This window comes from Poecilia mexicana, unplaced genomic scaffold, assembly GCF_051168715.1.
Source record: "Poecilia mexicana isolate PSO_F unplaced genomic scaffold, ASM5116871v1 scaffold_7, whole genome shotgun sequence".
Classification (NCBI taxonomy): Eukaryota; Metazoa; Chordata; class Actinopteri; order Cyprinodontiformes; family Poeciliidae; genus Poecilia; species Poecilia mexicana.
The window spans coordinates 28,928,325-28,942,677 of record NW_028263376.1 but is presented as its reverse complement, the minus strand read 5'-3'; the positions used below and the strand labels follow the sequence as shown (position 1 = coordinate 28,942,677).

Below are 14,353 nucleotides of genomic sequence, written 5' to 3'. Positions count from 1 at the left end.
AATTGAAAGCTGGAATATTTGTACAAAATTATTAGTTTTATAAATAATTTTAATTAAGGAGACACTGAATGTCTTCCAGTGCAGTTTATGGCTTTGAAACCATTTTCAGAAAAACTCATAAAACCACACAAAACAAATAGACTCATGGCATAAAATAATAATTTTAGATATTTTTATGAATTCCAAAAAAAATATTTGAATACTGACAAGGGTCTGAACCAGACAGACATTAAATTTTTTTTTATCCTGAAAGCCTGTCTTGAATTTACTTGTATGGGTCTCAAATTATAGGCCACGATGGTCATCAGTTCACAGCATGTTAGACTGAGTGCAAATGATGGTTGTTTGCCTTCTGGGCCTTTGACTTGCATTCAGTCCAATGCTGTATGAGTAATAATCAGCCAAATTCAACAGAAGTTAGTCGTTCACATTGCATAAAGCACATACATCATACAAAAGGCATGATGAACAAACACTGCATCACATTCTTTCAGACACCTGCACAAAGAAACATTTGGTTGCTCCAGCCTCACTGCCCATCTGCCTGTATCTCAGTTGTTATTTCTTGATTATTTGGGGCATTTCAGAAGATCGTACTTCACATTGCCGGTGTGGTCCACCTGCCTGGCAGAATTCAGGCGCCAGTAGAAAAGATCTCTGCAGAAATAAATGTTACCTGAAAGAGAAACGTTGATGTTACAACCACCACAATGTATGCCATGTTTTGTTGACGTTTGTGCATTTATGTTCCCGAGCTTAGTTGTAGAAGGCATGTTTACCTTTGTGCTGAAACACATCATGAGCATCATTAGGAACACCTCCAAAGCTGGCTTCAGTATATTTGGGGTATCCTTTGTCAATCATTTGGGTCTTGAGATCAAACCTGTAGGGATCAGAGATAGATTGAGATCTACTGTATGTCCTTTAACAAGATGGGTTAATTTACAGATTTTGTCTAAAAAAGGGGTCAATTTCTACTCGCCTCCAAAAGTTTTCTCCACTGAAGAGAAGCACTTTGCTCTTCCCTCTATACAGCGCTCCCTCCACCTTCTGTACATTTGGGGGCAAACCAAGCTTCTCAATACTGTGGGGACCTAGCACACTGCTTCCTGTGTACACCCAGAACCTTCTTCCTAATGTAACAATAAAATATGATTAAAACTCTTTGTCTAACATTTCAGTGCTCTGACAAGCTCTTGAAGGAACACTCCTTACCTGAAAAGAAGTATATTTTTGTGGTCTGAACATCCTCAAAGGCAGAGTCAATGACAGTAGGTAGAGCTGGCCAACTCTGAGAAATGGAAAATGGTCCTGTTCGACCTCTGTCTGTCTTGCTTGATACCTTCCAGAAATGCCTGTCAACCAGAAATGCAAGATTAGCACCTCAATAGGTTATGTTTCTAGAACATAAGTAGAACTAGCTATTTGCTTACCCATCTTTGAAGAAATGCAGATGTTTCTGAATCACAGTGATGGTGTCAAACTTGAACATCTTGCAGGGGTCTTTGGTGGGATCTACAATTGGTGACACTGTCACAACAGATGAACTAATCGGATTAGGTATTACTGTGGCGTTGAGAGTAGGACCAGTGCCTGTTTTATTTCCTGCAAAATATGGAAATGTTCTTTAAAGCAAAGTTTTCATGAGTTTGATGAGATTTATTGTGAAAGAGTACTGAGTTGTCCTCTCACCGTAGAGGAACTGAATACCATTAATGTCGTCCTGATCCAGGGAGAAATCCTCCACATAGTCTATAAAGGGGTACATGAGAGCTCCTCTAATGTTGGAGTGATCCAAACCTAGGGAGTGTCCGAACTCGTGGGCAGCCACCAGGAACAGGCTATAACCTGGAAGATAGCCAGTTAGAAATTTTACCATCTCATAAAATGATAAATGCAGAACAAATTCTTGCATTAGTGTCGCTCACCCAGGTCAGGACATAAACCCCCTCTCTGGTCTCTATCATAGTTGCCAGTGGTGGCACACCACAATCTGAAGTCTGTCCTCCCGTCATTCGTACATTGGTTGTATAGCGTCCCCCGAAATACAAAAGGAAAGTGGCAGGGATCTCCATTTAAGCTTGTCACAATTACGGTAGTGTCTGGACAAAAAGAGACAAAATAACTGTGGTTAAACAAAGCAACAAGCCACTGTGGGAGGACTTTCACACCTTGTGTTTTCTGTTACCTACCTCGGTTGGGACAGAAGCCAAATTTCTGGTGTCTATCATAGCTGTCAGTGGTGGCACACCACAATTTGCCGTCTGTCGTCCCGTCACTAGTACATGAGTGGTATTCCCTGCCTTGGAACACAAAAGGAAAGTGGCAGGCATCTCCATCCGAGGTTCCTCCAATTACAGCAGTGTCTGGACAAACAGACAAAATAACTGTGGTTAAACAAAGCAACAAGCCACTGTGGCAGGACTTTCACACCTTGTGTTTTCTGTTACCCACCACGTTTGGGACAGAAGCCATATATCCCGTCTGTGTCATAGTTGCTAGTGGTGGCACACCAGCGTTTTCCGTCGATGCGACCGTCGGTGGTGCAGCTATTATACATCCTACCCTGGAAAATGAAGGGGTAGACACAGCGGGCTCCATTCGCATTCCCGTCAAATGTGAACAAGACTGTGAGGATTACAGTTGAAAGCGTCATTGGATGAGTTCCAGTTTTCCTTCACAAGCTCATAAACATAATTTATAACTTCAGGCTTGTCATTTTTGTCATGCTTACGTTCAGTTGGGCAGCCGCCGTATATCCCGTCTGTGTCGTAGTTGGCTGTGGTTGCACACCAGGGTATGCTGTTGTTTACGCCTTCAGTGATGCAGGTGGTGTACGATCTCCCACGGAAAGTGAAGGGGAAGTGACATATGGCACCTCCCGCATTGCCAGCGTACGTCTTCACCACTGAGAAGACATATTGGATTGTGTGTTAAAGGAAATCTGTGCAAAGAACAACAGATGAAGAATGTAGAAGCACGTGATTTCTGAGGTGTAGTTACCGTTTCCTTTTCCCAGAGTCCAGTATTCATCATCGTCAAAGTGGGCGTCCCCGTCAATGCCCACACCTGGACGAAAGGCGTGAGCTAGAAGGCCATGCTTACCATCAAAGGGGTATCGATCCCCGTGGTCTAAAAAGAACATGAAGCAGCTCATCAATGTTTGATTTTTAGAATTCAGCTTCTTAATTTGTTAGAGTGCAAATGTTTGACTTAGAAATGTAAAAAAGAGCACATACCACCTGTTCCAAAGGAGATCATGATGTCTGCTTCGCCTTGAAAAAGGCGGGTAAACGTCAGAGGAGTGACATCACTCCACACCCTGAATGCTCTTGCAAAGACATCATCAGTCACATTGCTGTCCATGTCGGGAGAATAGTTCAGGATCCTGAAGACACAGTGAACTCAAAATGACTATCAGATCTAGTCTGATGGAAACTAATCAACACTTTTAGTCCAGGTCGGTACCAAAACGCTGTTTGTCAATGTCCTCGGATGTCCAGTCAAGGGATCCGGGTCACGGCACCAAATTGTCATGAAAAAAATTATTACCTAACACTGTTCAGGTGAAATCACTCAATCAGGTTTATTCATATATTGTGCACAATACAGAGAGTTTGTGGGACAATCATTAATGAAGCAGTTCTGGATGGAAAGCTCTCCCAGGCAGAGTCAACACATGAGTTTTATATCAAGGATAAGGAATTCAAAACAAATGGGTGAGACAGTCTGGTTCTCATGCAGCTGTGGGATACAACTTGCAACCTTGTATGTAACCCAAATAGTTATTTTGGTGAGAGTTCACAAGCATTCCATCCATCCATCCATCCATCCATCCATCCATCCATCCATCCATCCATCCATCCATCCATCCATCCATCCATCCATTTTCTTTACACCAAAGAAGAAAGAAAGAAAGCATTTCATATAACAGATTTTAACTTATAGTAATTTTCCACCACAAGCTACAAGAGAGAGTTTTCTGAAACTATAGTTGTGTGTGTAGCACAACATGTCATGATATAATTTGCTTCTGATTTTAGGCTGTGAAATGGTTTTTATTAAAGATGTAACCTACCAAGGCAAAAACATTTATGGTGAAATCGCACAAGGCACAGGGTAGTATGTCAGTTTTTATTTTTCTCTTGATTTGCATGTTTTCCAACAATTTAAGTTATCATTATTTAAACTTCCCTTTGCATGCCATAGCATTAACCAATGCCATCTGAACATCTATGATTTGTTTTTTGTATAAAGTGCTATTTAAAAAAAAAAACTGAAACGCTGCCTTAAAAACCAATTTAGAATAATAAATTTAATTTATAATGCACTTTTCAAAATCTCAAAGTGCTACATGGTTCATCTAAAACCATAAAATCAACAATCAAAAACAATTAAAAAAAAGACTGTCAAATTAAAGTGGAGAAGACTTTTTAAAGAGGAAAGTTTTCAAGCCAGTTTTAAAATCGGACAATGATTGCGGGGCTCTCAAATAGTCCAGGAGAGAGTTCCAAAGACGAGGAGCAGCCACAGCAAATGCTCGATCACCCATAGTACTTAGTCTTGATCGAGGAAGGTGGAGAAGATTGCTGCATTGGGATCGTAGGGGTCTAGAAGTTGAGTGTGAAGTAAGGAGGTCCTTCAGGTAATCCGGTGAGGTTCCATGTAGACAGTGATGGGTGATAAGTGCAATTTTATACTGAATCCTATAAGTTACAGGAAGCCAGTGAAGCTTGTAAAGAGTTGGTGTGATGTGATCAAATTTACGAGCTCTCACTAGGATCCTGGCAGCACTGTTTTGAATGTACTGAAGCCTCTGAAGGTGTTTTTGGTGGACTCCGATGAACAGGGAGTTACAGTAGTCGATTTATTAACAAGCAAAGGTTTTTTTTTATATTACTAGAACATATTTGGTAGAATAAACAATCCCACTCTGTAATCATTAACGTAATGACACAGAGTATTTCTTCCTTCCACTCACCTGTATGTAATATCGTTATGGTTCCATTTGTATACCCCGCCATATACGTTGTAATTGGTCACATCAGGAACACCACAGCGAGGTCGCTTCATGGCATTCAGTGTCGGCTTGTCCAGTTTTCCAGTCTCCTTCAGACCCATCTGTCTCTGCATCATCTTCAGAGCCTTTGCTATGGACACCTTGGACTTGAAGCCACCGTGCTGCTCCGTCACCATGTAACCAAACTTTTTCAGATAACTCTGTCAAACAAGACAAAACACACCAGAGCTCAGCCAAACACTCCCATTCTCAATTTGTGTAATGTCACACATTTATAAATTGTTTTCATAAAAGACCTCTGTAGCTTTAATTTAGAGAGTAAATATTTCCATTAACATTGTGATATCAGTCTCTATTCAGGTAATTTGTTTCCCCCAAACAACTTTCTTAAAACTCCATTCTTAGTCTGGGAGTCTCAGACTAAGAAAAGAAGAATAAACCTTCTGCCAGTGTTGTAACTCTTGAGATCGGTCTTGGTTTCACGACCATTTTTTGATGGTCTCAGTCTTGTCTTGGTCTTGGGCCCTGAGGACTCGGGATTTTATTTCAAGACATCAAGACTGCAACTGTGAAAATATCACTAAACGTACAGCATAGTGTCCAGCTTATTTGTTAACATCTTTGTTTTCAGTTGACGCAAAACGCACCGATTAAAATCCAAGCAATGATGTGTTTCTGTTGCTCTCCCTCCACTCCCCACTCTTCACTTGCACGTGGCGCTCTGAGAGCAGTGGTTTTCTCTGAGCAGTAGAATATGTCTGTCTAATTGTCAGTAATAGAACAGCGCTGCACAACTAATAAGAAATCCGATGGCCACAGCTAACTCAGCAGCACTTTGCTTTCACAGACGGTGGGGACAACTAGAGCGAGGGTATGTTTTCTACGCTCCATCACCTCACATACTTTCCTTCCTTCCCCGCCCCACATACATCTTTCAACCAGACGGCTATTTGTAATCCATAGATGGAGCACAGAAAATGTTTGGGCGTTATATTTTTAGGGATGGCACGAGACCATTGCAGATTTGTAGCACAGAGATGGAAGCAAAGTAGAACAAAGAGTTTGTTCTCCATTTGATGTTGGTAAAATCCATGAAGTATTTAATATCTAGGTGTTTTGATGGAAATATGGATCTTTCAGATCAATTTGAGAAGCAATTTTGCTCATATTTCACATTTTATAGTGTCATGTAGCGCGGGGGGCTGGTTTTGATCTTGACCCAGTCTTGACATCCCTCGGTCTTGGTCTTGACTTGGTCTCGTGTTAGGTGATCTTGACCACAACACTGCCATCTGCTACTCACTTGTGCCAGCTCCACATCTGCCACATTTTTGACGATGTTCCCTGGGGAGGTGACAAGGACCGACTTGACAGGACGGCTCCATCCGTTCTGCATGCCTATTCCCAAAAGTAAACACACCACTAACGCACAGCACCTCATGGCGAGCTCTGCTGCGGCACAAAATGCAACAAAAATGCTAAAACTAACTTCAAAGACAGATAATCAAGTGTGAACCAAAGTCAAAAGAAGAAAAATATCTCAGAAGATCGGCAAAGTTTCCACTACAGTGATGTCTTCTGTGTTTTGGAAGTTGGTCCTGTTGCTGCCTGTCTGAACTCTGCTGCTGGTTGGGGTTGTAGATGTTGTATTTATACAGAGTAGAGTCTTAGTCATCAAACCCTCGCTCCCGCCTACTGTAACATCAGTTCTGTGCAGAAATTTACAGGCTGGGGAAATTTCTAAAACATCCACAGGTAACACTTTATTTGACGGGGTGTGAATAATACTGACATGATACTGTCGTAAACACTTGTCGTAAACATGAATAAGTCTTCATGAATATTTATGACTGTCATAAAGTGTAATTCGGTAAATTATGACACTTTTAATACAAAGTTGACATTATTCAAAATGTCTTTGTTATGACAACTTGACATTTACCCAGAAATCATGATCTGACATAAATTTGTTAGAAAAGTATTACCGATTAAACTTTAAAAATTAGCTTTACGTGGTGATGTTATTGCTCTGACACTGTTTACATTTCTTAAATTAATTGATCCTAAAGTAGTGCAATACACCATCTCCACCAGTGAGAGGCAGCAGTGTACAAACAGGCGCACAGTGCCTTGGTCTTCTTGGTAAAGAAGAAATCTATCATCTTGTGGGGCCCATAGACATGAATTACTCATGTTCATGACAGGTGTTTATGACAGTGTCATGTCAGTTATATTCAGACCCCGTCAAAGTGTTACTCATCCACATTTATTTCATACCTACTAACTAATGAGTGGATAATAAGTTGATGTTTTTCTTTCTTTTTAAACTTTTTCCATGTAAAGTGTGACTATTTATCTCCTGCACATCAAACATGTTTTACTTCTTTGTATAGCACTGCTAAGAAAACGCTCCTTATTAAGATTTTGCTTCTTACTCTGAGACAGATATGTAAAAAAAGTAACCCATGTATAGTTGATTAGATGATCAAATCAACTTGCATAGATTGTTTACATAATTGTGTGTAACAAATATCTGCTTCCACATTTTTCTATAGCGTTCTGCTTCCTCTGTTTTAGAAGCTGGATTGCAAAATTAGGTCAAGGATAAAGCAGAATAAGAAAACTGTGTTCTGATGCTTTGTGTACTCAGTCTCTTGAGTGTCTTTACTTTTGTTTGATTAATAGCAATAGTGATGGAAACTTTACTCAGTTTCATTAAATAGACAATAAGTAAGAGATTTAAAAAAGGGAATAAAACAGCTACCAAATGAAACAAACATTATTATTAAGTTTTTTCTCACAGTTTCCCTACATCAGTGTGTGTTTGGTCTGATTTTTGAGAACTATCTATCTCCTCACTGTAGCTGTTGATGCTATAGTCCACTAACTTCACTCAGAAATTACCCAGATCATAAATAATGACGCACACTTGTTATTTCACAGCATATTTTACCTCACATGTTTTGGTGATGTGCCTTCAGTCAAAAGTGTCTTTCTCATGCAAGTTTCTTCCCATATATTTCAATAACATTTATCTTATTAAAAAACAATTTGTGTGTTGAACTATGAACGTGACAGATAAAAATAAGAGCATCACTATTGTGGGTGATGCAAGATGGATATGTAAGATGCATGGTGGTAGACAGGGCCGACCCAAGGCAAAAGCAAACCAAGCAGCCGTTTAGGGCCACCCCTCAGTTGAGCTGATTCTATGTCATTATGATATCAAAGACACAAATTTCAATATGAAGAGATTTGTTTTTACAAAAATATACATTTGATAATGTATGTAGAAAACATTATTTTATGAATAAAAAAATAAAAAGCTCTGGGGCCCCCTGGTGGCCGTGGAAGGTACCGCACACTTCACCAGTAACATGAGCTGCTGTGCAATGAGCAGAGCGCATCCAAACATCCAAAGCTCCGGTCAGAAAAAGCAAAACGATATCTCAAAAAAGGAGTTATCCTTCAAGGAGGGAAAAAACAAAAAGATCAGAAAAAAGCCAAGATAAAGGTTTGTTTTAATGTGCCTTGGGAATGTAATGTAATGTAAAAGATTAGTAAAGCTTCTAGCTTGATAGCGACCTGGAACGGTCCAGTTCAGCAGCCAAACATTTATGCTAGGCTCTTTGTCTTTGTGTGACACTGAGTTTAAACTTTAAATGAGTTGATTCTTATGGTTGGCTCTGTATATTTCTGAGGTATTTTTGGCTTCAAAACGCCGTGTTTGATAACCTTTGGTAACAATAATTAAAATTTCTCGATGTTTGACATTATGTAGCAAAAGGTTTTTACTTCAGGCTACACAGCTGCTGCATCGATGAGCTGCTCTATGCTGTAGATGGGGATATGTTGTTTGCTGCTGAGCAGAATCCTTTTGTGGCTAAAACAAAATGATTGTGATTGTGGCTAAAAGTGTTACATCAACTTCTAAGTTATGTGAAACTTCTGTTAAAATTATTTGAACGCTCAGAATCAGTCCAGTACCGGTACTGGTCCACATTCTCAGGGGAGAAAGACTCACCTGGTATAAATAAAATTTTTAGCTATTGGAGTAACGCTTAAGAGAAATTTATTTAATCAAAGAATGTCATGAATATGTGTGTAGGGCTGCACTGATTGCAGTTTTCTGGCCGATCCCTGGTTACTGATCTTTAAGAAGCTCGACCTGATGATTTAGATTTTAGCTGATATAATTTGTTTTGGTCTGAAATGTCGCTGAATATAGCAAGAAAGCCAGTGAGTTGAAACAGTGCGGTGAATATCGTTAACTGTAAATGTGGAGACCTGACCTGTTGGGTCGGTCTGTCAGTCAAACCTCTCACTGTAGAGCAGAAGAGGACGAAGGCTGATTTTTAAACCTTTGCTGATAAATATTAAGATTAGGGGATAAGATGGGCATCGTAGTCATTTGGGTTTTTTGTGTGTTTATTTAGCATTTTGTGTTCTGTTGAGTCTCCTTGTTGTCCCATCTACTATTTGATCGTCCCCAGCTGTCCGTTGCTTCTCCTGATTATCTTCCTGTGTTTTTAAACCCACCTGTGTTCCTTGTTGGGTCCTTGTCTTGTCGCATCTAGTCTGCCGTCAAGTCTGTCATTAGTTTTTTAACAGCCTTATCATTCAGGCGGATTATACTTCCAAAAATTACTAAATGCAATATTGTCACAGTTTTTATCAAGCTTATGTTTAGTAACAGGAGAATCAATGAAACCATATTTGATTGTCATCTGTTTTAATTATTAAAATGATTTGTCTAATCCTGGTTTATGTTGATCGTCAGTGGTTGTGTTGAGTTTTCTTTTATGTCATAGACAGATTTGACAATAAAGACATTTGATGTTTTAGTGTCTTGAGAGTGCAGTGCCTGTTGGGGCGTTTGCTTTTTATTGGATTTCTAATTGGCTCTGATCCCTTATTTGGCTACATGTTGAATTTTAGTTCTGCAACATGATTTAATCTGTTTCTGCTGTGCAAAACTGACATATCTTTGCTAATCAGACTACAAATAATAGTGAAACTTTCTAAAGTCTAAGTCATAAAAAACACCATAATCTACAATTAAGAAAATCAGTTCCAACAAATATTATGTTGGAACCATCATCAATACACATCAGATATGTTGGTTAATGTTCATTTTATTTTGGCCACTGAAGACAAATATCCTCCTCTGATGCACGACCAAATGGTCAACAACCCATGACGCAGCATGGCTCATCATGCTTTTACTTTGAAAACCGAAACGCAAAACGAAGCAGTCCCGTGATCCAGGTAATGCGAGGCATTGTTTGTTGCCAGTCACGTGGTTCTCAATAAGATGACACAAGCCTTGGAGCGGGGCTTCATCGGACACGCCCCCTTTTTACTTGGTACAAGCCTTGAACCCTGGATTCAGATAGTCCATCACTATTAAATTAATCATTTCATTCCCTAAAACCTGGGTCCGCTGAGTCTGCCTCACCACCTTCACAGCATATCAAGAACCCGACCAAAAGTAACTGCGATGAGGAACTTAAAATAGGAAAAAGAAATATAATCTACAACATGGACCTTGCACATCGGAATGAGTTGATATCTACAATTAAGGACTACGTGGAGATTGTGGCAGAACCATACTTGGCCTTCAGACGCCTTGGGGTCGCCATCAGACTCCTGTTTTTGCAGAAGGACTGGTCCGACCATCTCCCGTCCGTGGGGTTGGTGGAGCTTGTAGTGGGAAAATTTAAGGTTACTATGATTAGCTTAATCATTAAGATCCTTCTGAAGCAGGTTTTCTGAGCTTAACATGACAATGGCGTCATTGGCCTTAGCAATACAATGAAGTCATTGAATTGTTCCTTTATATCTCCTGGCTCCTAGTGAAGAATACACATGTGTCTGTTGTCCAGTCTGCTGTCTGTCCTGCAAGCAAGTAGATTACCGAACTATGCGATCTGAATGAACCTCTACCTATAAAACTGTAAGCTGTGTTCTGCTCGGGACTCTTTCTCCTGACTGCGTTCAGTGAACGTTTGAACACTGTTGAGCCTTCGAATAAATACTGATTAAGAATATATTCTTTGTCTGGTTCTTGAAACAGTTTTGCCTCACTCTTTGTTAAAGGAAAATTTCCACAACAATTTGCAGTCACGAACAGGATCCGGCGAGGTGGAGAGGTCAAGGGCGACGAGAGATCGAATGCATTGGCCAATCTGAGGATTTTGTCTTCAGCTCACCTCCAAATTGAACGAGGGAAGCTGGAGGTCTCGTCCCTGCGACTGCCGACCTACCGGATCCATAAGAACCTCAATAAATTTATTGGGTGAGGACTGTTTCAATTGTTTTTGTTTTTTTGTTTGTTTGTTTTTTTCATATCTGCTGGGACAGGCTCCGACTGCTGGTGAGAAAAACTTAACTATCTAAGGAGTAGATAGTGGGTATTTTTAATCTTTTTCCACATTTAATGAAAGAAAGTAACTATCTAAAAGTCATATAGTGGGTATTTTTAATCTTTTTCCACCTTTAACGAAAGGAAGTAACTATCTAAAAGACAGATAGTGGGTATTTTTAACCTTTTCCACCTTTAAGGAAAGAAAGTAACAATCTAAATGGCAGATAGTGGGTATTTTTAATCTTTTCCACCTTTAAGTAAAGAAAGTAGATAGTTACTTTCTATCTTCTGATAGAAAGTAACTATCTTCTGATAGTGGTTTTGTGTTTGAATGCGGCTGCCCTTTCCTCTGTAAACACACTCGGCTTGGTAGGTCGTCGTCAGTTTAATTTTGCCGTGAGATATTTGGCCAAAAAGAAACGGTGAATTCAGTCGTGAACAAGTCAAAGCTACATCCATGATGCTGAGCACCTAAAACTTTAATAGGTAGAGTCCAACTTCCTTTCAAAATGTGGCCTCTGAGGCAGACATCAAAAGACTGATTAGGGCCCCATGGAGGCTTGAGCCGCCCCTGTCTGTTCTTCGCTGTAATTGCAGGTCCCAGGTGGAGGGACAGGCGGGCAGATCCAAATAACCTGTTTTAACAGGAGAAACGAGTGAGCCAGAGGAGAAGGTGATGCTGTGCTGGTAGCTCTCATCCGAATGGAGGGAAGATTTTTCCACACAGAACTGTTGCACCGTCCGTCCCGTCATTTCCCACATCTGTCATCTAGTGGTGCATTTTGCTACTGCGTGACATTGCCCCAAACATTTCAAAACAGGGTAAAATCCAAAACTAAAATCAGAATTTAACCAAAGAAATGCGACCACACTTTGTTTGGTCACATAAACAATGAGGGGGTCACATAATTTCAATGTTTGAATTTCAGTTGTTATTTCTAGAAATGCCTTGTAGTTTGTACAATTTATTGAATAAAATACAAATATGTGTTTATCAAATTCCTTTGTTGCATTTCTCTGATCAGATTAAAAATTTCATCAGAGTATTTAAAGCTTCACTCTAAAGAAGCCTGATATAGAAAGTTATAAATCTGTCAGTTTGCAGTAAAAATATCTATCTATCTATCTATCTATCTATCTATCTATCTATCTATCTATCTATCTATCTATCTATCTATCTATCTATCTATCTATCTATCTATCTATCTATCTATCTATCTATCTATCTATCTAATTTTTATTTTTTATAATTTCTGGAAACCCATGTTAAATAGTCTTTTGGTAAATGTTTTTTGTACAACGACCTTCCATTCCTTTCTCGGAAAGCTAATTGGACTATAAGGGATTTTAAGAGATTTTTTTGAGTTTTTCACCATAATCCTCATTATGCCATTTAATATAGTTGATCGGTGGAACTCTGTTATATTTGTAGTAAAGAATGAATAGTAATCATGTTTCTTATGCACTTTTCAGCTGATTGAAAAAAACAAAACAAAACAGATTTTACATTTTTCAGTCTATATCAAGAAAAGATGTCTTTATGTTCATGACAGGTGTTAATGACATTGCGACACAGATTTCTGTAACAGGTCTTTAGTTTCCTGCACAGCTTAACTGAATCTGGTTTTGGGAGTCTGTGTCTATGAAGACAAAAAGAGCCATCTGTTTACTCCCTCCTGCCAGCTCAGTATCAATCATAGTTTTGATGTCGCCACAAAGAGGGAAAAGCAAGATGCTGAACACGCATTCACGCAAATGAAATCTGAAGGACAGAATCTTATAATAAGGCACAGGAAAGTGCAATATTTTAACCAGTAAGGGTCAGACAAAATTTATGTTAGTGTGTGGAAGATTTAGCTTTTCCCTTCCACAATATCCACACAAGGCAGTATGGATTCAAGCTATTTTAATATTCTGAGTCTATTGTCTGAGAGTTGCAGCTGAAATTGAGATTCATTTCCAATTTGTCGCTGTCTAATTTTGGTGAGTCTGTGTGAATTGTTGTCTCACTTTCCTGTTCCTACTTGACACGAGTGCTTGGTGTGACAGTTGGCTGTAGCCAATCTACTTCAAGATTCAGTGTGTTGTGTGTTTACAAATGTACATCAAGATTACTTGCTTAATTATTTATCTTTCTGTCATTCTGACTAGTCTGCCATTCTCCTCTAACCTCACGAGTGTATACGAATGTATATTTGTATACATTCATCTGCTTCTCACTGACCATCTTCATTTTGTCTAAGTTTTTCTAAATAATATCTTGCTTCATTGTTTCAATGGAATGTTCTTGTTTTATGAACTCCACCAATTTCCACAACATGATGCTTCCACCACCATACTTAAAGTATTTGCAAATGATAAAGACGCTGACAAAGGAAGAATGTTCTCACATAATTTTTATTGAATTGAAAGCTGGAATATTTGTACAAAATTATTAGTTTTATAAATAATTTTAATTAAGGAGACACAGAATGTCTTCCAGTGCAGTTTATGGCTTTGAAACCATTTTCAGAAAAACCCATAAAACCACACAAAACAAATAGACTCATGGCATAAAATAATAATTTTAGATATTTTTATAAATTCCAAAAAAAATATTTGAATACTGACAAGGATCTGAACCAGACAGACATTAAATTTTTTTTATCCTGAAAGCATGTCTTGAATTTACTTGTATGGGTCTCAAATTATAGGCCACTATGGTCATCAGTTCACAGCATGTTAGACTGAGTGCAAATGATGGTTGTTTGCCTTCTGGGCCTTTGACTTGCATTCAGTCCAATGCTGTATGAGTAATAATCAGCCAAATTCAACAGAAGTTAGTCGTTCACATTGCATAAAGCACATACATCATACAAAAGGCATGATGAACAAACACTGCATCACATTCTTTCAGACACCTGCACAAAGAAACATTTGGTTGCTCCAGCCTCACTGCCCATCTGTGCATGTATCTCAGTTGTTAT

At 39.1% G+C, this 14,353-nt stretch overlaps 1 protein-coding gene across 1 annotated transcript; it reads right to left on the bottom strand.

The window, feature by feature from the left end:
- Window positions 1-569: 569 nt before the first annotated feature.
- Window positions 570-6,548, bottom strand: LOC148158464 (matrix metalloproteinase-9-like). The gene is made up of 13 exons (XM_088007547.1): window positions 6,324-6,548; window positions 4,982-5,220; window positions 3,240-3,388; window positions 3,004-3,132; window positions 2,735-2,908; window positions 2,455-2,628; window positions 2,193-2,366; window positions 1,693-1,848; window positions 1,434-1,605; window positions 1,216-1,355; window positions 983-1,133; window positions 780-883; window positions 570-676 (listed from the first exon to the last, which is right to left on the bottom strand). Exons 1-13 carry the CDS (start codon window positions 6,459-6,461, stop codon window positions 570-572), a joined length of 2,007 nt encoding a protein of 668 aa, XP_087863673.1. The 5' UTR covers window positions 6,462-6,548.
- Window positions 6,549-14,353: the final 7,805 nt, after the last annotated feature.